This window comes from Pseudoliparis swirei, chromosome 23 (genome assembly GCF_029220125.1).
Source record: "Pseudoliparis swirei isolate HS2019 ecotype Mariana Trench chromosome 23, NWPU_hadal_v1, whole genome shotgun sequence".
Classification (NCBI taxonomy): domain Eukaryota; kingdom Metazoa; phylum Chordata; class Actinopteri; order Perciformes; family Liparidae; genus Pseudoliparis; species Pseudoliparis swirei.
In genome coordinates this window covers 13261559-13283571 of record NC_079410.1, presented here as the reverse complement: position 1 = coordinate 13283571, position 22013 = coordinate 13261559, and the positions used below count along the sequence as shown (strand labels likewise).

Genomic DNA, 22013 nt, shown 5'->3' with positions numbered 1-22013 from the left:
ATTGAGGAAGAACTATAGCAGTTTGGTTTCTGTGAACAGGAACAGCTTCTCTCTTTTGATAGCCTGATGAAGACCGACTGTTTAAAATATATTGCCTCTTTTAATAATTGAACCACTATAACAACAGCTTTTTCATATTGTCTTTCTTAGTTCCTGAATGGCTTTAATGTTTATTTAATACTTATTTTTTCTTGTACCTTTTTCTTTGAGTTACATCTTGATATTTATGTAATGCTCATTTAAAGCCAAACTTTATAGGTTATCCAAGCAAATATATTAATCTGCCAAAAGCACAAAATGTCTCATTGATTGTGAAAAGACAAAGAAATAACACACCTCTATAGCTTGTGTCTGATGAGTGCAACACTTAAAAGCAGGGTGTTTCATAAGTACGCTTCTATATCTGGACTTGATGCCATTTGGTTTATTGGCCGTGACAATGCCACATGATTCCTCCTCCTCCTCTTCCTGACACTTAGTTCCTGTAAACTGCAAATTTGCTATAACACTTATTCATATAATGCAGTCTTTGTCGCAGGCCACCCACATTCACACTGCCTCCACACCCTTGGTTCATGCATCACCTTTTTAGCCTCCGTGTCTGGAGCCACATCCCGCAGAGAAAGATGCTGTCCACTTAGCTGTGTGTGTGTGTGTGTGTACACCTGGGACCGGCTTTGTGGACATCTTTGTTGTGATGAAGTATTGATCAGCAGCTCTCTGACGGAGATGTTAGATGTTGCCTCTGGCCCCTGAAGTGGAACATCTTCTTGTGTGGCCCTGCTGCTGAGCTGGAAGCGTTGTGTCATATTTTCTAAAGGTCAGTCTTTCCCCACATGGCCAATGAATCCTACTTTTTCCGTCCCAGGGAGGGCGATGGGTGTTCAGCTGACCAATGGCACCAGACCTACCGCCGCTGCTCAGCCAATGAGGTGCATCACATCCGCCTGGAGGAAAGTAAATTCTTCGGAGAATACCAGGGCAAGAGCTTCACCTTTGCCTCCTTTCATGCTCACAAGAAGTAAGTCAAAATGTGAAAAGGCCAAGAGGGGAGAACCTGCGCTGTTCAGAGCTGACCCCGTCTTTGCTGCCGCAGGTATGGAGTGTGTCTGATCGGAGTGCGCAGATTGGACACCATCAACATCCTGCTGAACCCTGGTCCCTGCCACATCATGGGGGCCTCTGACACGTGCTTTTACATCAATATCTCCAAAGAGGAGAACTCAGCATTTGTCAGGGGCCACAAGGAGCCATCGTGGGGCAGCACGGGGAAATACCAGGGGAGTGCACCAGTCCATCTACCATGGACTCACCCGCCTGCCAGTGCACAGTATCATCGCCAGCATGGGTCAGTCAGATGTGCACGCCACAAAGACTGAAACACTGACCTTCTGCTTGCAGCTTCTGTGTTGCTCAAACATGCAAATCTGCCATCAATCGGTTTTAAAAAGCAACACAGTCAGAGCTTTCAAAATTATGCAGATCTCGCATTTGAAAGCAATCTGGGTGTTTTAGAAATATGCAAAGCTTTTCTGAGGAATTAACATGTATCTGATGATTAGTCCCTCTTGATATGTTGCACACTGTGGCTTTACAAACACACCACCTGGTCGGCAATAGTGAGAGTGTATTACCAGGGCAATTGTGTGTGTGTGTGTGTGTGTGTGTGTGTGTGTGTGTGTGTGTGTGTGTGTGTGTGTGTGTGTGTGTGTGTGTGTGTGTGTGTGTGTGTGTGTGTGTGTGTGTGTGTGTGTGTGTGTGTGTGTGTGTGTGTGTGTGTGTGTGTTACAGGCACAGTGGCCATCGACCTGCAGGACTCCAGTGACAGCAGCCCGGAGGGCCAGGAGCCCGGCAGCAATGTGCTAAGCAGCAGCGGGAGAGGAAGCAGGAGCAGCTCCAGGGAGATGGGCGGCGTGAACACGTTGGCCCTGCCTGCCATGGGAGAGTCCGCCGAGGAGAGGCGGCACAGCATCGCCCCGGTCCTGGAGCTGGTGGACGGCGTAAACAACCCCACCTTTGACCTGCTCGGAGACCAATCGGAGGATGAGGGGGGAGACGAGGGCAAGGAGGACAGCGACAGAGACGAGAGCGCCCATTGGTGGGGTCGGCACTGCGAGTAAGTCATGAGGATGCTTTTTGGATTTTCATTCGTGGATATATTGAAGCGTAAACCTGTTCAGAGGTAACTGTGGGCTTGTGCGACAGGTGGGTGAAGGGATACCCGCTGAACTCTCCGTATATCGGCAGCTCGCCTGCGCTCTGCCACCTGCTTCAAGAAAAGATGCCTTTCTGCTGCCTGCGTATGGACAAAGTAGGGATTCACATGCCTGGAGATCTTGACTTCACCATTGTTCACATTGCCGTCATCCTCCATGACCACTGTCATCTCTCCTAGGCTTGTCACCACACCGTGTTTGAGGACGCCCGCTCCTACGGCTTCAATAACAAATTGATCATTGTGTCCGCGGAGAGTGCCGGAAACGGCCTGTACAACTTCATTGTGCCTCTCCGAGCCTACTACCGACCCAGGAAGGAGCTCAACCCCATCGTGCTGCTGCTGGAGAGCATGTGAGGACACATTATTTGGCCAAGCTCGCGGGCATGACATGTTTATGTTGCCCAAATTGTTTTGCTGTGAGTGCAGCAGCTACGCCACAAATCTGGGTTGCGCGGTAAAATACAGTGGAAGAGGAAAAGCTGAACCATTAAGGTCTCCGTGAACAGGATTTGTGAAATGCCGAACGCTTTCAGGACCGAGCGCACCACAAGCCTGTGTTGTGTATTGTGGCTGGTACACAAAGGCAGTTCGTCAAATGAGGTTGGAATTCAATTAAAAGGCAATAAAATGCTGAGTCACTCCGGTGTCGTGCTGTTATTTTCAGCTTTCTCTGCAGGCAGTTTGCGCTCTGTTGTATTTCTCAGTCTCTGTGGAGACGTTCGCTCCTCATCATGGCAAATATGAATCTCTACTGGGAGGAATCTCAAGTGTATTTGTTGTTTGATGGTTTCAGACCTGAAGCGGACTTCCTGGAGGCCATCTGTTGGTTCCCCATGGTGTTCTACACAGTGGGCTCCATCGACAAGTGAGAGAGGCGCTCCACGCTGATTCCGTCATGTGTCTTTTTCATCTTCTACTATTTCCTGAATCTTTATTTATCTCCACATCCTTCTCCACTGATGTTATCCCCCTTCTCCCTCCACGCTTCACCTTCTCTCTCACGGTATCATCAGTCTCGACAGTTTGCTGCGATGTGGAGTCACTTTCGCCGACACCATGGTGGTGGTCGACAAAGAGAGCTCCATGATCGCAGAGGAGGACTACATGGCTGATGCGAAGACCATCGTCAATGTCCAGACGCTCTTCAGGTCTGCTTTGCCCAAACTTGCTCTGCGATCTCACACGCCATCTTCAACTGAGTGTTTATTTTGGTACCCTTTATTCTCTCTCTGTCCCAGACTGTTTCCAGCTCTCAGTATCATCACGGAGCTCACCCACCCAGCCAACATGCGCTTCATGCAGTTCAAAGTCAAAGACCACTACTCGCTGGCTCTGTCCAAACTGGAGAAGGTAAAAGCTACATACCTTCAAACTCCCCACTTTCTTTCTCGGATGGAAAAAACAATGACAGACGGCAGATTGTTTTCCATCGTGAAAGCCATCTTTTATTTAGTATTCTCGGTGATATTAGAAATGCATCCACTGTAAAGTGTATTTGTAAGTGATTAGAGCCGTTGTTGTTGTTGTTTATGTTTCTCTCTGTGTGGCAGCTTATGAGTTCTCCCCTCGGGCATCGATAACATTTATTAACAAATAAGTACATTTGTCACTCTTGACATTACAAATTAAAATGGATTTCAATCTGGATTAATGTAGTTATGGTCATTTATGAATATCTTACAGCAGCGAGGACGTGTGCCGGCTTCGTTGTTTGTGCGATGCATGTTTGCGCGTGTTTGCTTGGGATTGTTGTTAAATACCACTTTTACAAAAGTATGCAAGTAGCTGACTTATATATCTATAGAGTCTTACGTTGCCTTCGGTCCAATGAACGCTGAATCCATCCGTGAAAATATTTTTTTATGGTTGAATCCAATGATGATACTCACAAACTGTCTGGATTTTCATGTCTACCAAGACCAGTGTAATCGGGGAATGTGTGTGTGTGTGTGTGTGTGTGTGCGTGTGTGTGTGTGTGTGCGTGCGTGCGTGCGTGTGCACGTGTGTGTTTGTGGTTTATCTGCAGAAGGAAAGGGAAAAGGGATCCAACCTGGTGTTTATGTTCCGCCTGCCCTTCTCTGCTGGGAAGGTGTTCAGTGTCAGCATGCTGGACACGCTCCTCTACCAGGTATGGAGAAACTCTTCACACTGACTGACAAGTGAAATGTGTTAAAATGCCAAATTTTGACATTGTCTGTTAACTTGCATACCGTGCTGTCCTGCCAGTCATTTGTGAAGGACTACATGATCTCCATCACCAGGCTGCTGCTGGGTTTAGACTCCATGCCTGGCTCAGGTTTCCTTTGTGCTGTGAGTACTCGGACACAAAGAGCTTGAATTCAGACTGTGTGGAGTGGCTCCGAGGCTGATTATTGTGTTTTTTAGATGAAGATCACAGAGGATGACTTGTGGATCCGCACCTACGGCAGGCTCTACCAGAAACTGTGCTCCTCCACCGGAGACATCCCCATCGGCATCTATCGGACAGAGGCACAGAAGCTCCCGGTCTCTGAGGTGTGCTGCTGCTGCTCTTACTAGTTGTATGGCTAAATGAACAAGCTCCCACTCTAAAGCCCTGCTAGCGCCCCCTAGAGGCCGTAATGTTCATTACATCCAACACTAAAACAAAGGAGTTGGAGGAATAAATATATCACTGCTGATATTTAAAGAGTCCATTCAGTACATGAAAGATAGTGGATAACAAGATAGTATTCGTGAAGCTACTTTAAACATTCTCTATTTTCTAAAGATTTTTTGGAATGTTAAAACTCTCACTCTTTTGCTTTTCAGCTACTACAATGTCATTTATCTCGTTAATTACAAAAAGCTCCAAATACAAAAACGTGAAGGATTTTCCTCGGGGGATGTGTTCTTTACACAAAAGATGCTTAAGAATGTTGTATTTTTCATTATATGCAACAGAGTGTATCGTGTTCATCATTAATTTAAATAATTAGAAGAAAGTCTTCATTCCTTAAATCAAAAATAGAATTGGTGAAGAACTGACTTCATTAAGTCGATGGGATTGGAAGGAAATTAAGTGTGTGTGTGTGTGCGTCTGCCCGTGTGTGTTTGTGTGTGTGTGTTTGTGTGTGTGTTGCAGTCCCAGGTATCCATCACAGTGGAGGACTACGAGGACACCAGAGAACCCAGGGAGCCCCTGTTGTCCCGGACCAGTGCTCACCGTAACAGCACCTCCTCGGAGCCCATCTCCACCTCCTCTCACTCCTCAGACCACCCGCTGCTCCGGAGGAAAAGCATGCAGTGGGCACGGCGGCTGAGCAGGAAGGGGGGGCGGGGCTCCGGCGGGGCCAAGGGGGGTCTGGGCAGTGCGGCCGAGAGGATCAACCAGCAGAGACTGACCCTGTTCAGACGCTCCGAGAGGCAGGAGCTCAACGCGCTGGTGAAAACGAGGATGAAACACTTGGGCCTTTCTCCAACTGGGTTCAGTACGTCCGTATGCAATTTGTTTATGGAAGCATGCTTCTCTTAATCTCAGGTGTACTCATGGTTGAATGCAACTCAGGATATTTACTCATGTACTGTACTCAAATACAATTTTGATCTACAATTTGTATTTCAGTATTTCCATTTTTTGTTGCCGAGTACTTCTATTTACAGAAGGAGACGTGATTGTACTCCTCTACATTCATTTGATTGCTATAGTATTTAGTTACTTTAAAAATAACAAATGAGTCACATAAATAAATAAATGATAGGCTTATCCGGGTTCTTCAACTTCTTTAGCTTGTGACACCTTAGAGGCACACGAGCTCCACCTCAACCAGCTACAACAACAACAACATGAATACAGTGGAATTAAAAATCGAACATTTAACCTTTTTTGCCTCAAAAATACTTAATTAACTAATAATACTTACTTTACGGTCATTTTACTTTACTCCTACTTTACTTTTAGATAATTAGGTTTTTAATGCTGTATATTTTCGTGTTTTAACACATTTTTACATTTCTGTATTAGTACTTTAGTACTTCTTCCACCTGTGTTGTCTAAACGTGTCTTCCTGTCGTGTGGGACTCAGAGGCTCTATTATGTACGGATGCTGCGCAGCCTGCTGTGTATCCTGTGTTCGTTTACTCCATCTCTTTCCTCTTTTCTCCCTGCGCCAGATGAGATGACCGATCAAAGGAACAGACTGTCTTACATCCTCATCAACCCGTCTCCAGACACCAGACTGGAGCTGCACGATGTCGTGTGAGTACACAACGCCACATGTAATTGATGGCGCTGTAAAATGAACACAACATGAACACTATTACAGGATTTCAGCGCCCCTGTCTGTGCCACATTGCAGGTACCTCATCAGGCCAGACCCCCTCTCCCTGGTACCCAATCAGGGTAGCAGCAGGAAGTGCAGCGCCGGGATCTCAGAGAGCCACAGGTTCGATACGCAGGACAGCACTCATCTGTGAGAGACAACAACAACAACAACAAAAAGACAAATATATCGTCAGAACACTGCCAGCGAGAAGAGACACAACAACAGACTCAGAAATGGAGAGGTGGAGAGAGATGCAGCCAGATGGCACACGGCCCTCGTATCTTCTCCACATTCAGTCAGGCTGAACTGAGAGTCTTGCATGGAACTTTTCTATAGCGATGGGAATGTTTTGTTTATGCACCTTTCTATTTTCAAAGCGGAGAGCTGCGGACACAGAAGTGCATTAAATGAATAAGTGTATGTATTTATATCTGTGTATGTGCATGGTATGTACTGAGTGTGTGTGTGTGTGTGTGCATGCGTGCGTGTGCTAATGGATCAAGAGCAAGACACTGCCAATGTGATGAGGACAGCGAGAGGACTCTGCTGCCAGATGAAGGGATGTATCTGTTGTGTGCTTCTCCGTGTCGTAGGTGTGTTTTGTCAGACTCAATGTTGTTTGACGTATTTTAAAGTGACACTACAATGCACACATCCATTTTTTTTTGTGGCCTTTTAAAAACTTTTTACCGGTTGCTTACAGTCAGACGCACACTATTTGTTTGTCCCTCACCAGCAGCGGAGGAATCCAAAGAGCACCAGTCTCAATAATTAAGTCCACAGACGGCATGCATCGTCAGTGGAGAGCTTCGTTGTCACGGCTGTCAGACGTATGTTCCGGTTTCCGGTCGTGTGAGGTCTCCCAGACCCAACCTGTTTGAGTTTACTGTTCGCCTCTTGTTTGTTAGAGCCTCACCATCTCTGCTTCCGTCAGTTAGTGGGAGGCGTCCTGCTACCAGCTTGCTTTTTCTGACACGCATGTTAGAGATGCAGGGTACGGACAAAATAACAGAGACACATAACGCCATCCAGTACAATAACCTTTGCAATAAATACTACCTTTGTGAAGATTATAATGTGATGGTTTGATTTATAAACTTGACAAAGAAATAGCTCCTGTATTTATTAAATAACCACTTTAACAGGTAGTTAAGAAACAATAATTTAATTTTCAGGCTCTCTGAAATCAAGTGAAAATGTGCCTGTAGAGTGACATCATTCTGTGTATCGGGCTAGTCTACTTTACTGAAAAGCTTTTCAGTTGTTTTATGAAACCGGAGATAGTAATCTGTTACATGAAAGTGTGTTACCTGTTAGAGTGGACATTTATGCTGTTTGTTTACCAAGGATTTCCAAACATCTGTAAAACTTTTGTAAGAAAGTCTAAATGTGCAGTTTCCCACAGAAACAGTGCAGCCATGTGGCGTGAAGGCTCACTGTGAGCCTGCCATCACCGCTGCTGTAGCTGTTCCAATATGTCAGATACAAATATGTATATATTAGTCATTATAGCTTGCCAATGTTTTATTGTCTTGTTAATGTGTGCAGCTTTAACCAGTATATCTTGGATGATTACACTTGTTAGAATTAGAATTGCAGTCATATGTAAAATCGTCAAAGTATTTCATTTCTATTTTTTTATTTTATTATTTGATTCATATTTTTTATTTATTTATAAATGAATCACTTGATTGTCTGACACGGTATGTCTTTTGTGTGTTTTCAGCAAATTCACATTCCTGAGCTATTTTCCCCCCGATACTCGTGTATGACTCTCACTAAAGGGCTCCGGTCTCTGAGTGTAATGTCTCCAGGCTTCCAACGACCACACAATACTGCTACATGAGATAAGATGAGATAAGAAAGCCGCCCAGTTCAAGCCGGACCACACACCCACATTACCAGCCGGCTGGAGAAGTCCAAGAACTTTACTTTCTCAGTGCTCGAAAGGCCTTTTGTGTCAGGAAGGTGCCACCAGCACTTGTTTGACATGAAATTCCCTGTATACACAGTTGGGTAAGAGTGTGTGTCTTTAACCAGAAGGCAGGACTGTTCAACATCAATCCTTGGGTATTTGCTGAATCAAATGTACCTTGTATGTTTAAACTTTAGCACCATCATCATTTACTTATTTTCTTAAAGGCCTTTTGTTTACCTACTGAACCTCTCAGTACGTGAGCTCGACACATTCCTGACTTAGTGAGTCACCCACTTTTTTTGTGGTGGGGCTCCAATCACTTTGTGACATAAGATGTGGGTGTGGCCACGCTGAAGTACAAACATTAAACAGGGGAATTGTTGCAAGAGCAGAGAATTGCAGAGGAAATGGCAGCTCACGCAGTCAGCGTGCTCATCACAGGGGCCAACAGAGGCCTAGGCCTGGAAATGGTTAAGCAAATGGTGGAGGCCTCCCACCCAGTGAGGAAGCTGTTCGCCTGCTGCAGAGACCCAGATGGACCCAGAGCCGAGGTGAGTCTTTACTTCCTGGTTGACTCATTTTCCTTATTAACATACACTGCCGTTCAAAAGTTTGGGGTCATCCAGACAATTTTGTGTCTTCCATGAAAACTCACTTTTATTTATCAAATTAATTGAAAATTGAATAGAAAATATAGTCAAGACATTGACAAGGTTAGAAATAATGATTAATATTTGAAGTATTAATTTTGTTCTTCAAACTTCAAGCTCAAAGGAAGGCCAGTTGTATAGCTTATATCACCAGCATAACTGTTTTCAGCTGTGCTAACATAATTGCACAAGGGTTTTCTAATCAGATATTAGTCTTCTAAGGCAATTAGCAAACACAATGTACCATTAGAACACTGGAGTGATAGTTGATGGAAATGGGCCTCTATACACCTATGGAGATATTTCATTAGAAACCAGACGTTTCCACCTAGAATAATCATTTACCACATTAACAATGTATAGTGTGTATTTTTGATTGTTATCTTTATTGAAAAAACAGTGCTTTTCTTTGAAAAATAAAGACATTTCTAAGTGACCCCAAACTTTTGAACGGTAGTGTATAATGGAGCAGAAAAATACATTTAAAAAAGGATTTCAAACCACAATGTTGCAAAAGAAGCAAGAATCCTGCATTGGTGAAATAAGGAGTGGTGGAAGACGTATCTTTTACTTTGGTAAAATAAGCAATATTGTAAAAGAACAAAGCAAAACTTACTTTTACAAAATTGAAAAAAACGTTAAAGGTATTAATGCAAAATGGACTTTATCATTATAATAGATATACTAAATATTACTGGATTATAGTTTGTGATTCATTAATGTGTGCATCACTTTAATTCTGCAGTTGGTAAAGCTGCCGCTAACTTAAATGACTTGTATACTGCATGATGGCTCAACCGATTATAAACCATATTGATTCGTTGATTAGTGTTTTGCATTCATTTAAATCTGCAACAAGTAGATAAAGTCCTGGACGATATCCTCAGTTGTGCCTCAGACAATGTCCAACGCAGGAAACCCAACTCGATGCTCCGAGTATCTCTTTTTATCATCAGTTCCTATCCCCCCTTCTTTACCTACTCCCATCCGTAGCTTAGTTTCATCATACTTTATTACAACTTTAACACTTACTCATAAAGAATTAGAAAAAGAGGAACTATTTCACTCTTGGTCCAGTAGCCTGGGCCTTCTGCGCTGGGCAGCTTCTCTGGGATCTCAAAATGGAAGTAAAGTATCTCAAAACAGTACATGCGTAGATTTACTTCATCACTTTCTACTAAGGCTGCCCCCACTTAATCGATCACTCCACTAATGGTTAGATTTCGATTTTTACAGTTGATTATTTTGATTTTATGCTTTTTTCATGCTGAATAACCCATTTTCAAGAAACGCGTTTTTGTATAATTCTTTGTGGGGAAACTCAGTTTTACAGATCTGCAGATTAAAGTGACGAATTGATCAGTTAAAAAAAAGATTTGATCAAAGACACCTGAACTTCCCCCTGCCAGTTAAAAGTGAGTCCAAGTGGTCCACAGTGGGTGGGCTTCTCTGCTGGACTACAAACATGTCTTCTCTGTGTATTTCCAGGGCTTGCAGACACTGGCAAAGAAGCATCCTAACGTCATCGTTGTGGTCCGTCTGGGTACGAGTTCTCTTGTGTTATATTCCGTTAAACCCTCCGTCCTGCTCCCATGGCCTGGCACGCACTGACCTGGACTCTGTGAATAGCTCAGGCTCTGATCTGACTGTCTTTCTCTCTGCTATAGACGCCACTGACCTGAGTAGCATCAAACAGTGTGCCAAGCAGGTGGGCCACGAGGTCGGGACAGGGGGTCTCAACCTGCTGATTAACAACGCAGGCGTGCTGGCTAAAAGCACCTTGCAGGAAACCAGCTCTGGAGACATGCAGAACGCCTTCAACACCAATGTCTTGGGCCCCATGAACATCATTAAAGTAAAGAAGAGCCGACACACACAACTCCAACGCTGTTCACTGAGCGTTTCCTCTGGCTGACTTTCTCGTGCTGGTGCTCGCCTTTAGGAGTTCCTGCCTCACCTTCGTGCAGCAGCGAAGGCCAGCAGGATACCGGGGATGTCCACCAGCAAAGCAGCTGTCGTCAGCATCTCCTCCTTTTTAGCTTCAATGGAAACTGTCAAAGAGTCATACGCCTTCTTCCCTGCGATTTCCTACCGCATCAGCAAAGTGAGTGACGACATGTTAACACGGTGACCTGCGACTCAAATGCTCCATCTTACATTTAAATGCAGTTGTTCACTCATCACTTCAATTGATTCACCCCCCCCCCCCTTCTCTTCTCAGGCAGGTTTGAATATGCTGACACTGTGTGCTGCAGAGGAGCTGAAGAACGACCAGATCCTGTTTTCCCTGCTCCACCCTGGCTGGGTTCGCACTGACATGGGTGGAGAGGAGGTGGGGCAGTTTTCATGCAGGAAACAATGAAACAATGTTGAGGAAGCTCTGCATGATATTTCACTTTATGAACTGAGAAGCACACCATTAACATCACGGCGTATAAGTTCCTATTCCACACACATTTTTTTGTGTAATTATAAAGAACGATTTAATTTCTACTCCAGTGGGTGGTTTTGTTGAATCGATACACAAAACCATAGATCCGTTGCAGCTGGGTTAATTGCAACACCTACCGGCATCGTTCTTGCCCCCTCTGCAGCTGAGCCTAACCACGCTTCACACCACATACCCCCACCGCCCAATTTAGGCCGGGGAAGTCATCCAGCCTAACCTACTCGCCCCGCCCCCTCGACTCATCCGTCTGCAGGGTAAAGAGAAGAGAGAAGTTAGTTGTGTGCTTGAGTGGTCGCCCACAGAGAACTTGTTTTACCAGTCGGTCAGAAACTAAAATGGCAGATTGGTTATGTTTTTTTGTTGTAACTGTTAACGCTGACCTTGAAAGCAGACACATTTGAGGGGAAACAACCGATTTGACCAACTTGTATGTAAAGTCCATTGGTCTGTGAGTAGATTCTTAACTCGAGAGAGACGACCTCCTGTGCGAGCCTCCATGTTAACTGTGTGTTTCCGACCCCCAGGGGCAGATGGATGCTCCGGAGAGTGTGCAGGGGATGCTCAGTGTGATGGCCTCCCTGACTGAGGAGCACAACGCAGCCTTCCTGGACTATGGGGGCAGGTCCCTCCCCTGGTAGCTGGAAACAACCACTTCCTAAACTGCCGTCATTACTGAATGAACCCAAGTGAAATAAACCAAATACCTGTGCTCCTTACTTTGCTTATATCATGTTTATTTTACACACAGGCATGCACTTAGATAGGTTGAGACACTTTTAAAATCACCAGGTGGCGCTGTTCCACACAGCCACCTTGGCGGGGCAGATCTTAAGCGGCTTCTGGTTGTTCCCGTTGATGTTGGCTCCGGGGCAGAAGAAGGGGAACATCTTCTCAGTGAAGAAGTCGGCGAAGGTGTAGATTGCCGTCATGCTGACAGGGTTGGAGAAAGTCAACTCTCCGGAGTCGTAGTCCAGCTGCACCCTGACTCGGGTCAGCTCACCTTGAGGGTGCAGCGGGGTGCTGGGCCTCGTCATGGCCGAGTACTCGCCCTCGTAGTGCGAGATCATCCAAAACCCGCCCTCGGGACACCCGGAAATCCGTCCTTTCCTGTCGACGGACTCCTTGACCACTCCGAGCATCCAGTCTGCCTTGTCGCCCACCTCCACCTCCCAGGCGTGGCGGCCCGAAGTGATGCCCTCCGAGCCGAGCAGGAACACAAAGTGGCCGAAGCGTTCGGGATTGTCCGGCAGCTTCTGGAGACATCCACTGTTGGTGACACAGGTCAGGTCTGGAGAGAGGCACAACCAGGGGTAGGCGGTGTTGGGGTCCAGGCTGATGGGTGCTGAAGGGGAAAGAAACCCAACACAAGCAGACTGTGATTGTTCAAAAAATATACATTCAAAAACATCCACTGACGAGCCAACACACCGTCCTTCCTCAAGGTCAAACTACTGATTGAGTACCAAACGTGCTTACTGTACTGAACCAGCTCCGCCATCTTCTCCCACACATGGTACTTGAGGGAGCTGACGTGCTTGGCCACGTTTATAAGAGCACCGGACAATTTGTCCGGCTCGTTGTGTTCGAGCTGCGCTCTGTGAGAAGAATCACACACAGGAAGCTATCAATACTGAGCAGCCGAGTCGGTCAGGTGCAGAAGATAATAAAGCCGTTACCTTTTCTTTGTGTTGCTATAATTCTGAAATGAAGAGAAAAATAGAGCTTTACAAACCGTTTGCATGGTTCGATGCATTCAGAGAAGCATTTGAAAACCCTTACCTTGAGGAACAGCGCGTCACTGGAAGAGATCTCATTCTCAATGGCGATGACGGCGTGCGAGAAGGTGAGGATGCCTCTGGTGATGTTCTCGGACTTCTTCCTCACCAGCTCTTTCTTCTCCTCGTCCTCCTGCAGCAGGGCAGCGAGTCGAGCTCTCTCTTCCTTCTGCAGAAACTCCTGCAGCTGCTCAAACTCCTCTTGGATCTGCTTCTCTGTGGCCTGAGTCTGGCTCTAGCACCCACGGAAGGAAGGGAACACATGTAGAACTAGAATGGGCACTCGGTAGAGCGCATACCTTCGCATATCACAAGATTGGCCATTGAATTGTGAACATTTTGGCATTAGTTGCATGCCAATTGGATAGAAATTGACCGTGCTATGGTAAAAAGAAGATTTTGACCTATCCACGACCTTGACCTTGACCTTTGACCCGATTGATCCCAAAATCTAATCAAATGGTCCCCGGATAATCACCATCATCCCACCAAATTTCATGCGATTCAAGAGGATGTTGACCTTTTCATGACCTTGACCTTTGACCCGATCGATCCCAAAATCTAATCAAATGGTCCCCGTATAATATCCAATCATCCCACCAAATTGCATGCGATTCGGTTTAAAACTTTTTTTGTTATGCGAATAACACGCATACAAATAAATAAATAAATAAATAAATACACGGCGATCAAAACATAACCTTCCGCATTTTCAATGCAAAGGTAATAAAGTGACCGATAGGTGTCGTCGACTGGTCTTATCAATGTGAGCCTCTTTAGCTACATGTCGAGGAAATAATGACCTTTACTGAGATAGAACTTGTTTCATATAGTCGTGTATTATACCTGTGGTAATATATACTACACCATATGGCTGCTCTAGTTCTGAATTCCTCGAACAATCCTGGTTTTGAAAAAGAGAAGTTGTGTGTTTCAGACCCAAACGGAGAACTTGTAGCCTAAAGGACACACAGGGTGGCTTTTCTAAAATGTTTACACACCAACAGTCCACTTCAGTCATGCTGGTGCTCTCTGTTTATTGATACCTTGATGTGCACAGTTGTGTCATCACACTCCTGCTTGGCTTCATACAGGCAGCGCAGGTGTTTCTTCAGAGGAATCAGATCTTTCTTCAGCTCCGCCTGAAGGGCGAGGGGGGAAGAGACGAGACTGAAGAGGATCATGTTGACACGGGATAACACTAATGCGTCTGACGTGGCACAGAAGTGAAATCTGACAACGGTGATGACAACGCTGATACCCGGCAGTGCATTTCCACCGATGATTGGAAGCAGGTAGTCCCTAAAAACAACAAAAAAAGAGAAAGAAACTGCAGCGAATCAAGAACACGTCACCTTAAAGTCCTGCGCTCCCTCCTCTAGAGGACACACTCGGTGTCCTTGATGCTTCTTGGAGGTGTGACACACGCAGCAGAGGGCTTCAAAGTCGTCCAGACAGAAGAGCTTGAGAACTTCCCCGTGTGTGACGCACTTCGCCTCCACCGGACCTTCCCCGGTCCAGTCGCCTCCACCCCCCGTTCCAGACGCGGGCGTCCTGCGCTCCTGCTCCCTCTGGAAGGTGTCGGCCACGTTCTTCAGAGACAGGCTGACCGTGGGCTCCGTCAGCGAGCACTTCCACCTGCAGACGGGACACTCGCGTCGGGCCTTCTTCTTGTTCCAGAACTGCTGCAGACACGCTCGGCAGAAGCTGTGGCTGCACTTGAGCACCACGGGGTCCTTGAAGATCTCACAGCAGACGGGACAAGACAGATCCTCCTCCAGCATGGAGCTCGAGCGGGAGGAGACGGCCCGCGGTCGAAGGGCCGAAGACACCTTGGGGCTCTGGAAGAAGGAACGTATTCCGGGCTGAGAGGAGGCGCGTGGGCGCAACGCCATGGCCGGCTCCTGTTGTTTAGGCAGAGAGGAAGACCAAGTGCTCCTCTCGGACGGCAGCGTTCACAGAGTGGTCTGGACGCTGTTTATGAACAACCACGGTCAGGTCAGCAGGGACTGGAGGAACAGGTTTACTTCACTTGGAGTAAACAAAGGACAGGTGACCAGCCCTCGGCTCGGAGAAACAGGGCAGCCTCCAGAGTCAAAAGGCTTGTTTTTCTTTACAGAAAACCAGAATGTTACTGAAAGTGCTCAATTTGTGCGAAGTTATGATAGTTGGACACTAGTGATTTTATAAAGTAAACATGACTCAAAACTAAATTTATAATCCAAGCATATAGTAAAAGGTATTTAGTGTTGAACTGAGACAAAGGCCTGGAGGTGACCCCGGTGTGCTGAACCAGCATCATCACGTTTACTTCTCTTATTACATCCCTCTAACGACCTGCTGACACGCCAAGTGACTCCTAGTTAGATGTCATACATATTTCAGGAGGCCACAGGTTAGAAGAAACAAACACACCCCGGGGTGATTTATGTTAAGGTTGGAAGAAACCGCTTTGTCTCCTTTATAAGCACAAACAGCCGCCGACAGTGGAAGATATTCTGATCGACATGAAGAGGTTTGACACGCCGTAGCAGTGTGACGTCTGGTTTGACTTTTAGCTGAAAACTGCAGAGCTGTGTTGAGTTTAGGAAGAACCAAACAGAAGGAAAACTGCCATGTCAATGTTATTATTGCATTATAATTGTAACTTAACAACAGTGCAATACAAAGCCATCAAAATAACGTGTTCTTCTTAGTGTTACAGTGTTTTAGCATCAGTTTCATTACATTTAGATATCTATCACCTGAAGAATGAAACAAAACTACAAAATAGCTTCATACATGTGGATATACTGAAAAGGTTAAAACCAAAACACTTTAAAGACATGTGACGTGTTTCCCTACGCCGAGTGGTGGCTGAAGCGTTGCCTGTTTTCCCTCTTCGAGCAACACTGAAGTAGTTTGGTGTTATTCTGCTCCGGTGACAGGATACTTTACGTTGCAGCACCGTGCACCAGAGTTCAGACTTCAAACAAAAATCAATAAAATGCATGACAATGAGAAGAAATGAATGCATTTTGTTTGTAACTTGACGTCCCATGACTTTCTCCTCTATAATACTGCTTGTTTTAATGCTTCAAAATAAAGTTGTTGCAACACAAGATCAAATTATTCATCCATGACACAAACCCTGTTTTAAAATAGACTTCACATCACCTTAAATAAAAAAAAAAGACGAGCTATAAAAATAATAAGTCATAACAACCCACACACCTAGAACCACCCTGCTCCTCATCTTACCGTCAAAAAAGATCAATTAACACTGATTTCCCCTGACAGTCCAATTAGAAGTTGGCTTCCTTCCAGCCTGGAGTGTCTTGAAGGTGACTGAACACCCCTGACCTTTCAGTCAGCGAGCGACATGTTACGATGACTTTTGCAACTACAATTAGTTTCTTTTGCACACAAAAAAAGAGACATTAAACCAGCATAATTCATGATGAAGATAATAATATAACAGCACATGCTTGTAAAACTGATCCAGAACAGGAACGGCGCGTGGTGCCCCGGGGAGGCCGACGCCTCGTACTGTGCAGTCGGTGTGCCACTCGCCACTCAGCTGCAGCGCGATCTCTGTTCACATCTGTCGTTTTACAGAGCAGTGCTAAATCTTTGAAGATTTACTTTGTGTCGTCTCTCCTTCCTGCCACATCAGAGACGTGTGCTCCACTTGTTCCACTGCCAACTACAACAATGACATGCAGGCTCGTGTGATGGGCTCAAAGGGAAAGCTCTTCAGCGTGCTTGTCGTTTCTGGAAAAAGCCGGAAGACAAATAAAAGCACTTTGGAAGTCATCGGTCATCTTCTTCTCCAGATGACTGCCATTGTCCTCTTTGTCTAGGCAGAGGCTCCCAAAAAGTTGCACTCGAAATCAAAAATAGTCGGAGTATACAGTGGAATAAAAACAAACTCAGGACAGTAGTGTTGTGTTTTCTAGTAGTGCTGAAGGTTGCGTGTGACACACACAGGTTGTCCTGGTCAGACAGTGTCAGTGGTTACACTCGCCCAACCTTAGCATCGCCGATGGCGCCCCAGACATCAAAAACAAATTCGTCTGGGAAGGCAAAGTCCCCGAGGGTTTGATCTAAAGCCTCTGCAAACTCATCAGGGTTCTTTTTGTCCTTTCCCAGCTCCACCATGGTGGCCGCTGAGGAGACGGAGAGAACGGAGAGAATTTAGTAACAGCAAGCGACACAACTCCTGCCGCCTGGAGAGCACAACATTCACACACTCACCCAGCTCGCTGTCTCTGATGCCCATGTAGCTCTCAAGCAGGTCATCCACCTTCTCAATGGCCTTTTCCTCAAACGCAGAGGGCTGGAGAGAAAGAAAGGAAAGGCGACGAATCAGGCAACACGACAGGATTGTGTTTTCTAAACAATACAGAGACCCATATTTAGTCCACAGGTGTTCTAAAAAAAACACTCACCAGTTCCTCCACTGTGGCAGGACCTTTAGAGCGCAGCCGCAGAGTTCCTCTGCCGGTCCCCAGCTGAACCCCTGATGCTGACCTGGACCCTCCGGACCGCTGGCTGATCATATCTATGCAGAATAATGAAACAGAGATCCCTAAACACAGTCCTAAAAGGCCAGTTTCCTCCTGTTATTCTCTAGTTTTCACAGTTCTGAACATCACTGAGAACCACAATAAGATGTAAATAACAGCAGAGAACTTCTCCCACACCTACCAAAGGCCTTGAGGGGCTCCACCAGCTTGATGGTGAACTCCTTCCCTTTGGGCAGCTCCTTCAGCATCTTGGCCACCTCATAGTGTCGACACCCAATCAGACAATGGCCGTTGATCGACTCGATCATATCGCCCACATTGATGACCTGGATCTGGTGAACAACGCTCCCTTCGCGGATTCTCTGAAAACAGCAAAACTCTAATTCATAATCCCCTCCCCAGCTCATCGCTCTATCCCTGCCACATGTAATCTATTCACATGTGTGGAAATCATCATCAAATAGTCCAGTGTCATGCCTTTCTCTGTGGATCCTTGATTCAAAGAATATTAAGAATGTCAGGCCATGTTATTATTTCTCACCTTGATGAAAGCGTAGCCAGCTCCGTTATCGGTGATCGTCAACCCTAGTGCGTCCTCTCCTTTATACACCTCGATTTCCTTCCGCTGTCCTTTAATGTGGGCAAAAATAAAGTCCTCCAGCCCAATTTGACCTCCCAACAGTTTATCCATGTCCACCTTGTGAGTGTTCAGTGTGCAAAACATAACCTGTGGAGGGACACAACAAACGGGCCCAAATTACAACAATGCCTTCTCCCCTGGTAAGCTCGAGGAAAACATTTGTATCCTCACATCCATCCCGACGAGCAGCGACTCACCTCAGACGGCGGGATCCCAAAGGCCTCGCCGATCTTGGCATAGAGCTCCCTCACATTACTGAAGCCCTCTATGCGGCCTGTGGGGCTGCCGTGGGCGAGCTGAGTGTGGAAGATGAGCCGAGGTCGCATGCCGCTGGGTGGAGGAGGCAGACCTTCAGAGAGGGCGCCTTCTCCCAGCCCAACGACACCTCCATCTCGGCCATCCATACCTGGCACATTGAGACCTGCGCGGATCGGCTCCGCTTCCTCGTTCTCGACCAACGGGGAAGCCTTCTTCCTTCTTCCCAGACCCAGAGGCATGGTAGCAGAGGAGGCTTCTCAGGGGGCGTCTGCTACGATCAGGCCGACATACACCTGTTCAGCCCAATCAGCTGCAGGTCTGTTGGATGTTGATGTCACAGTGATGGTGTGGTCCTCCAGAGCAGCTTGAAAGCCGTCTCAACCAGGCGCTGAATGGATTTAGAAGTCCACACATCAGAGCAGTTCACAGAGCTGGATCCATCACGTCCAGCAGCCTGCGGTGGGTGGTCCTCAGCTGGAACGCAGAGACCGACATCTTTTCATGTTCATGCATTTCACTAAAGTAGAGGTTATAATGCACTAACTGTCATATAGTTTCATCTCCTCCAGATAGAGAAGAGCTCATTAGAAAACCAACATTACAACGTTATACTATGTGGTTATACCTTAGCGTGGACAGTCTGGACAACACATACAGGTCATGCTAGTGAGGCACAGCTTCAACACTTCGAGCGACACATCAGCGACAACTTAGCCTGCCGCCTCGACAACCGGAAGAGAATTAAAGCAGTGACTGTTAATCCCCGAATTAAACGCGTGAAGGTTCCTGGCGTGGCCGAGCAGCTGAGAGGAGAGAGCTAACTCATTAGCTAGCTAGCTCGACTATGTTCGCGAACCGTGGGGAGTAAACATGGCCGGTGATTCTTACCGGGGAGCAGGAGTTGTAGCTCTTCCTGCTAGCTTAGCCTGCTAACGGTGCTGTGTGAGTTGTCAAAAATATATTTTAAAAATAACGTTTCGTTTGCCAACCGGGGGGGGGTCCAGTATGTGAGTGTGTCTGCTCTGCTTCTGTCAGGTCGACCCGGTCCGGGCTGATTGTAATCAGTCCGCTGCCTGTGAATGCTGCTGCTGTAGGTTTAGCTTTCAGCCCAGCAGGGTGGAACTGTGACGCCTTCACGTGTCCTCGGAAACTCCCGTTTCACGATTGAATGACAACAACTGCAGTCTGTTGGTGGCTGCGGTATTAATTTGCACTTTGTGCTTTAGAACAGAAATAATAAAAGGGGTGAAAATAGAGGCATGTGTTTGCAGTTTTAGGGCACTTTTGAAGTATGTGAAGTTATGTTTGTGTTAGCGCCGGTGTTGTGTCAAAGTCACAAAAACTATATTTTCATGAGAGGCGTGAACGTATCAACGTGCAGCGTTAGCTGTGGCTCTGATAGTCTTGTTTTCCACATGAGTAGTAGTGAATATACACTGCCCTCTGCTAGTCTCGATGCATAACTACACTTCCGTCTGCTGGGAAAGTTTTATTATGAAGGTCGTAACCTCGGTCTTGTTGTGCTGTCGTCTCTACCGTAATGTGTGTGTGCGTGTTGATTTATTAATAAGAGATTCGTGCATGCAAAACAATGTTTCTAAACAAGTGCAACGCAATTCCGCGCACCGGGATGCTCTGTGCGAGCAGTCACGTGACAGCAAGGTGAAGAGAGCGTGGCACCTGTCAAGAGGCCGTGGAGCAGAGTGGGCGTGGCAACCTGGCGCGTGACATCATAGTTGTTTAGACAGCTCAGCTGCTGAGTCATGAGTCGCCTGAGTCACCCCTTCTCTTTATACACCTTGAGCATCCATCGTGTGCTTTTGTGTTTCTCATTAATTTGATTTAATAATAATTTCGCGAGTTTGGAAACAAAAGGCACTATTTACAAACACCTACCTTTAAATTTTAAAAAGTCCCTTTACTTGTGTGTGTGTTTGTTTGTAACGTTTTCGTGGCATCTAAACATCAGCAGACATGTAAGTGGCCATGCCTAAATGTAATATGAAATCCGAGTCTGAAATAATCTCCCCTCTTCCCCTGATTAGTTGTAGTTAGATGCCAGTAGGTGCCACAAGCTGCCACAAGCTGTCACATCGTTTTGGACCGAATACTGTGACATTGTCAGGTTTTTTCGACATTGCTATATTCTATGTCTTGGCTGCACTTTCCGAATGTTGCTTTGGATAATATTAATTTAAGTGAATGTAACACAATTCTACATGATTCTATAAACATGTGCATAATGGAAGTACTTACAGACAAACAATATTAGGATTAGGAAAATAGCTTAGAAAGTTAGTTTGCCTTATAGAGTTGTGCTTAATAATTAAATATCTTAATCTCTTGTCCTGATTTTCTCAAAGTCCAAAAATACAGACATCCAATTGATGTATTTGATCACTTGAACAGGAGTTTTACAGCACAAAATGAAAGGAAACATACACTTAGAATAGAAAGGTATTTCAGTTTTTATTCAATCGGATGTTGTCATTAATGTGAACGAGTTAAACAATGAACACCTCACCAGATAAACAGCTCAGTAATGCATTAAAAAAAGATCAAATCCAGGCTCCCTTGTCAAAAAAGAAAAACGAAATGGGTGACATGGACCACTTGGTCTCAGTGAAGCGACTGTGTTGTCCTCACTTTCGGTCTGGAACTAATCTGTGGAGAAAAGAAGAGGGACAACACAAATATATGCATCGCATTACATGTATACTACTAAAGAAACTACTAAAACAATTACTTCTAAAACTCCTAAAATTCCAACTAGTACAACAGCTGCTACAACAATACAACTACGATAAGAGGGGTTCTCAGAGTTGTGATGCTAGCATTTGATTGAGGGTCGCAGAGGAACGGTGTAGCATATCATGATTTATTTATATATAATAAATGAATGCTTGCCATGGGTTCTCCCGGTAATGATGAAATCATGCAGGTTGACTTGAGAAGAGACCAGCTGACGGCGGACTGACCCAGAACCGGCGCCTTGGACCTGCAGTCAGAGCTCTGAATGCGGCAGCAGCGACTCCGTCCTGGGCCAATCGCAGAGCTCCCCCTCGCTGCTCTGTGCCTCAGGGAGCCGACGCCACCAGGTCCTGCCAGGCTGCTTGGACAGTTGCATATGAAATTGCCATCTCCGCTTTCCGGCCCTCCAGCGGGGCACAATGAGGAGTTACAACCGCTCCAGGCTCAGGTCGGCCAGAAGACGCTCAATGTTGGACACGACAGCATCGTCACCGTCACCCTCCTTTTAAAACGGTCCAAACGTAATAGAACAAAATGACTTGATGTAGTTGCGCACCATGACT

At 45.9% G+C, this 22013-nt stretch overlaps 3 protein-coding genes and 1 pseudogene across 5 annotated transcripts; 2 read left to right on the top strand and 2 right to left on the bottom strand.

Moving 5' to 3' along the window:
• Positions 1-8246, top strand: part of LOC130188510 (potassium channel subfamily T member 2-like) — a 36720-nt pseudogene extending 28474 nt beyond the window's left edge.
• A 170-nt stretch (positions 8247-8416) lies between these two features.
• On the top strand, positions 8417-12234 carry LOC130188607 (C-factor-like). 3 transcript variants are annotated; one of them, XR_008830631.1, is made up of 7 exons: positions 8417-8970; positions 10558-10612; positions 10737-10924; positions 11012-11173; positions 11291-11401; positions 11664-11789; positions 12043-12132. XR_008830631.1 is itself a non-coding variant. In XM_056407009.1 (6 exons), the coding sequence occupies exons 1-6, from the start codon at positions 8827-8829 to the stop codon at positions 12154-12156; spliced, it is 774 nt and encodes a 257-aa protein (XP_056262984.1). In that variant the 5' UTR covers positions 8419-8826; the 3' UTR covers positions 12157-12234. The 3 variants fall into 3 exon arrangements, 1 of the variants encoding a protein (XP_056262984.1); XR_008830632.1 differs by having other exon boundaries at positions 11664-11772; positions 12043-12126; XM_056407009.1 differs by lacking the exon at positions 11664-11789 and having other exon boundaries at positions 8419-8970; positions 12043-12234.
• Positions 12235-12260: 26 nt separating this feature from the next.
• Positions 12261-15188, bottom strand: trim35-12 (tripartite motif containing 35-12). Its single transcript, XM_056407008.1, has 6 exons — positions 14649-15188; positions 14340-14435; positions 13298-13528; positions 13195-13217; positions 12995-13113; positions 12261-12860 (listed from the first exon to the last, which is right to left on the bottom strand). Exons 1-6 carry the CDS (start codon positions 15186-15188, stop codon positions 12301-12303), a joined length of 1569 nt encoding a protein of 522 aa, XP_056262983.1. The 3' UTR covers positions 12261-12300.
• Positions 15189-15911: 723 nt separating this feature from the next.
• Positions 15912-19802, bottom strand: gipc1 (GIPC PDZ domain containing family, member 1). Its single transcript, XM_056406968.1, has 7 exons — positions 19588-19802; positions 18639-19173; positions 18343-18528; positions 17983-18163; positions 17724-17836; positions 17530-17611; positions 15912-17441 (listed from the first exon to the last, which is right to left on the bottom strand). Exons 2-7 carry the CDS (start codon positions 18936-18938, stop codon positions 17290-17292), a joined length of 1014 nt encoding a protein of 337 aa, XP_056262943.1. The 5' UTR covers positions 18939-19173; positions 19588-19802; the 3' UTR covers positions 15912-17289.
• Positions 19803-22013: the final 2211 nt, after the last annotated feature.

What these genes read in the sequence shown, in the direction of transcription:
- LOC130188607 (XM_056407009.1), top strand. Translation starts at nt 8,827, where the DNA reads ATGGCAGCTCACGCAGTCAGCGTGCTCATCACAGGGGCCAACAGAGGC. An exon ending in GCCCCATGAACATCATTAAA is followed by an intron (nt 10,925 to 11,011) that starts GTAAAGAAGAGC and finishes GCTCGCCTTTAG; the next exon opens with GAGTTCCTGCCTCACCTTCG. An exon ending in TTTCCTACCGCATCAGCAAA is followed by an intron (nt 11,174 to 11,290) that starts GTGAGTGACGAC and finishes TTCTCTTCTCAG; the next exon opens with GCAGGTTTGAATATGCTGAC.
- gipc1 (XM_056406968.1), bottom strand. Translation starts at nt 18,938, where the DNA reads ATGCCTCTGGGTCTGGGAAGAAGGAAGAAGGCTTCCCCGTTGGTCGAG. An exon ending in CTGGCTACGCTTTCATCAAG is followed by an intron (nt 18,164 to 18,342) that starts GTGAGAAATAAT and finishes TGCTGTTTTCAG; the next exon opens with AGAATCCGCGAAGGGAGCGT. An exon ending in GGAGCCCCTCAAGGCCTTTG is followed by an intron (nt 17,837 to 17,982) that starts GTAGGTGTGGGA and finishes TATTCTGCATAG; the next exon opens with ATATGATCAGCCAGCGGTCC.
- trim35-12 (XM_056407008.1), bottom strand. Translation starts at nt 15,188, where the DNA reads ATGGCGTTGCGCCCACGCGCCTCCTCTCAGCCCGGAATACGTTCCTTC. An exon ending in AGGGAGCGCAGGACTTTAAG is followed by an intron (nt 14,436 to 14,648) that starts GTGACGTGTTCT and finishes CTCGCCCTTCAG; the next exon opens with GCGGAGCTGAAGAAAGATCT. An exon ending in GGCGGAGCTGGTTCAGTACA is followed by an intron (nt 12,861 to 12,994) that starts GTAAGCACGTTT and finishes TTTCCCCTTCAG; the next exon opens with CACCCATCAGCCTGGACCCC.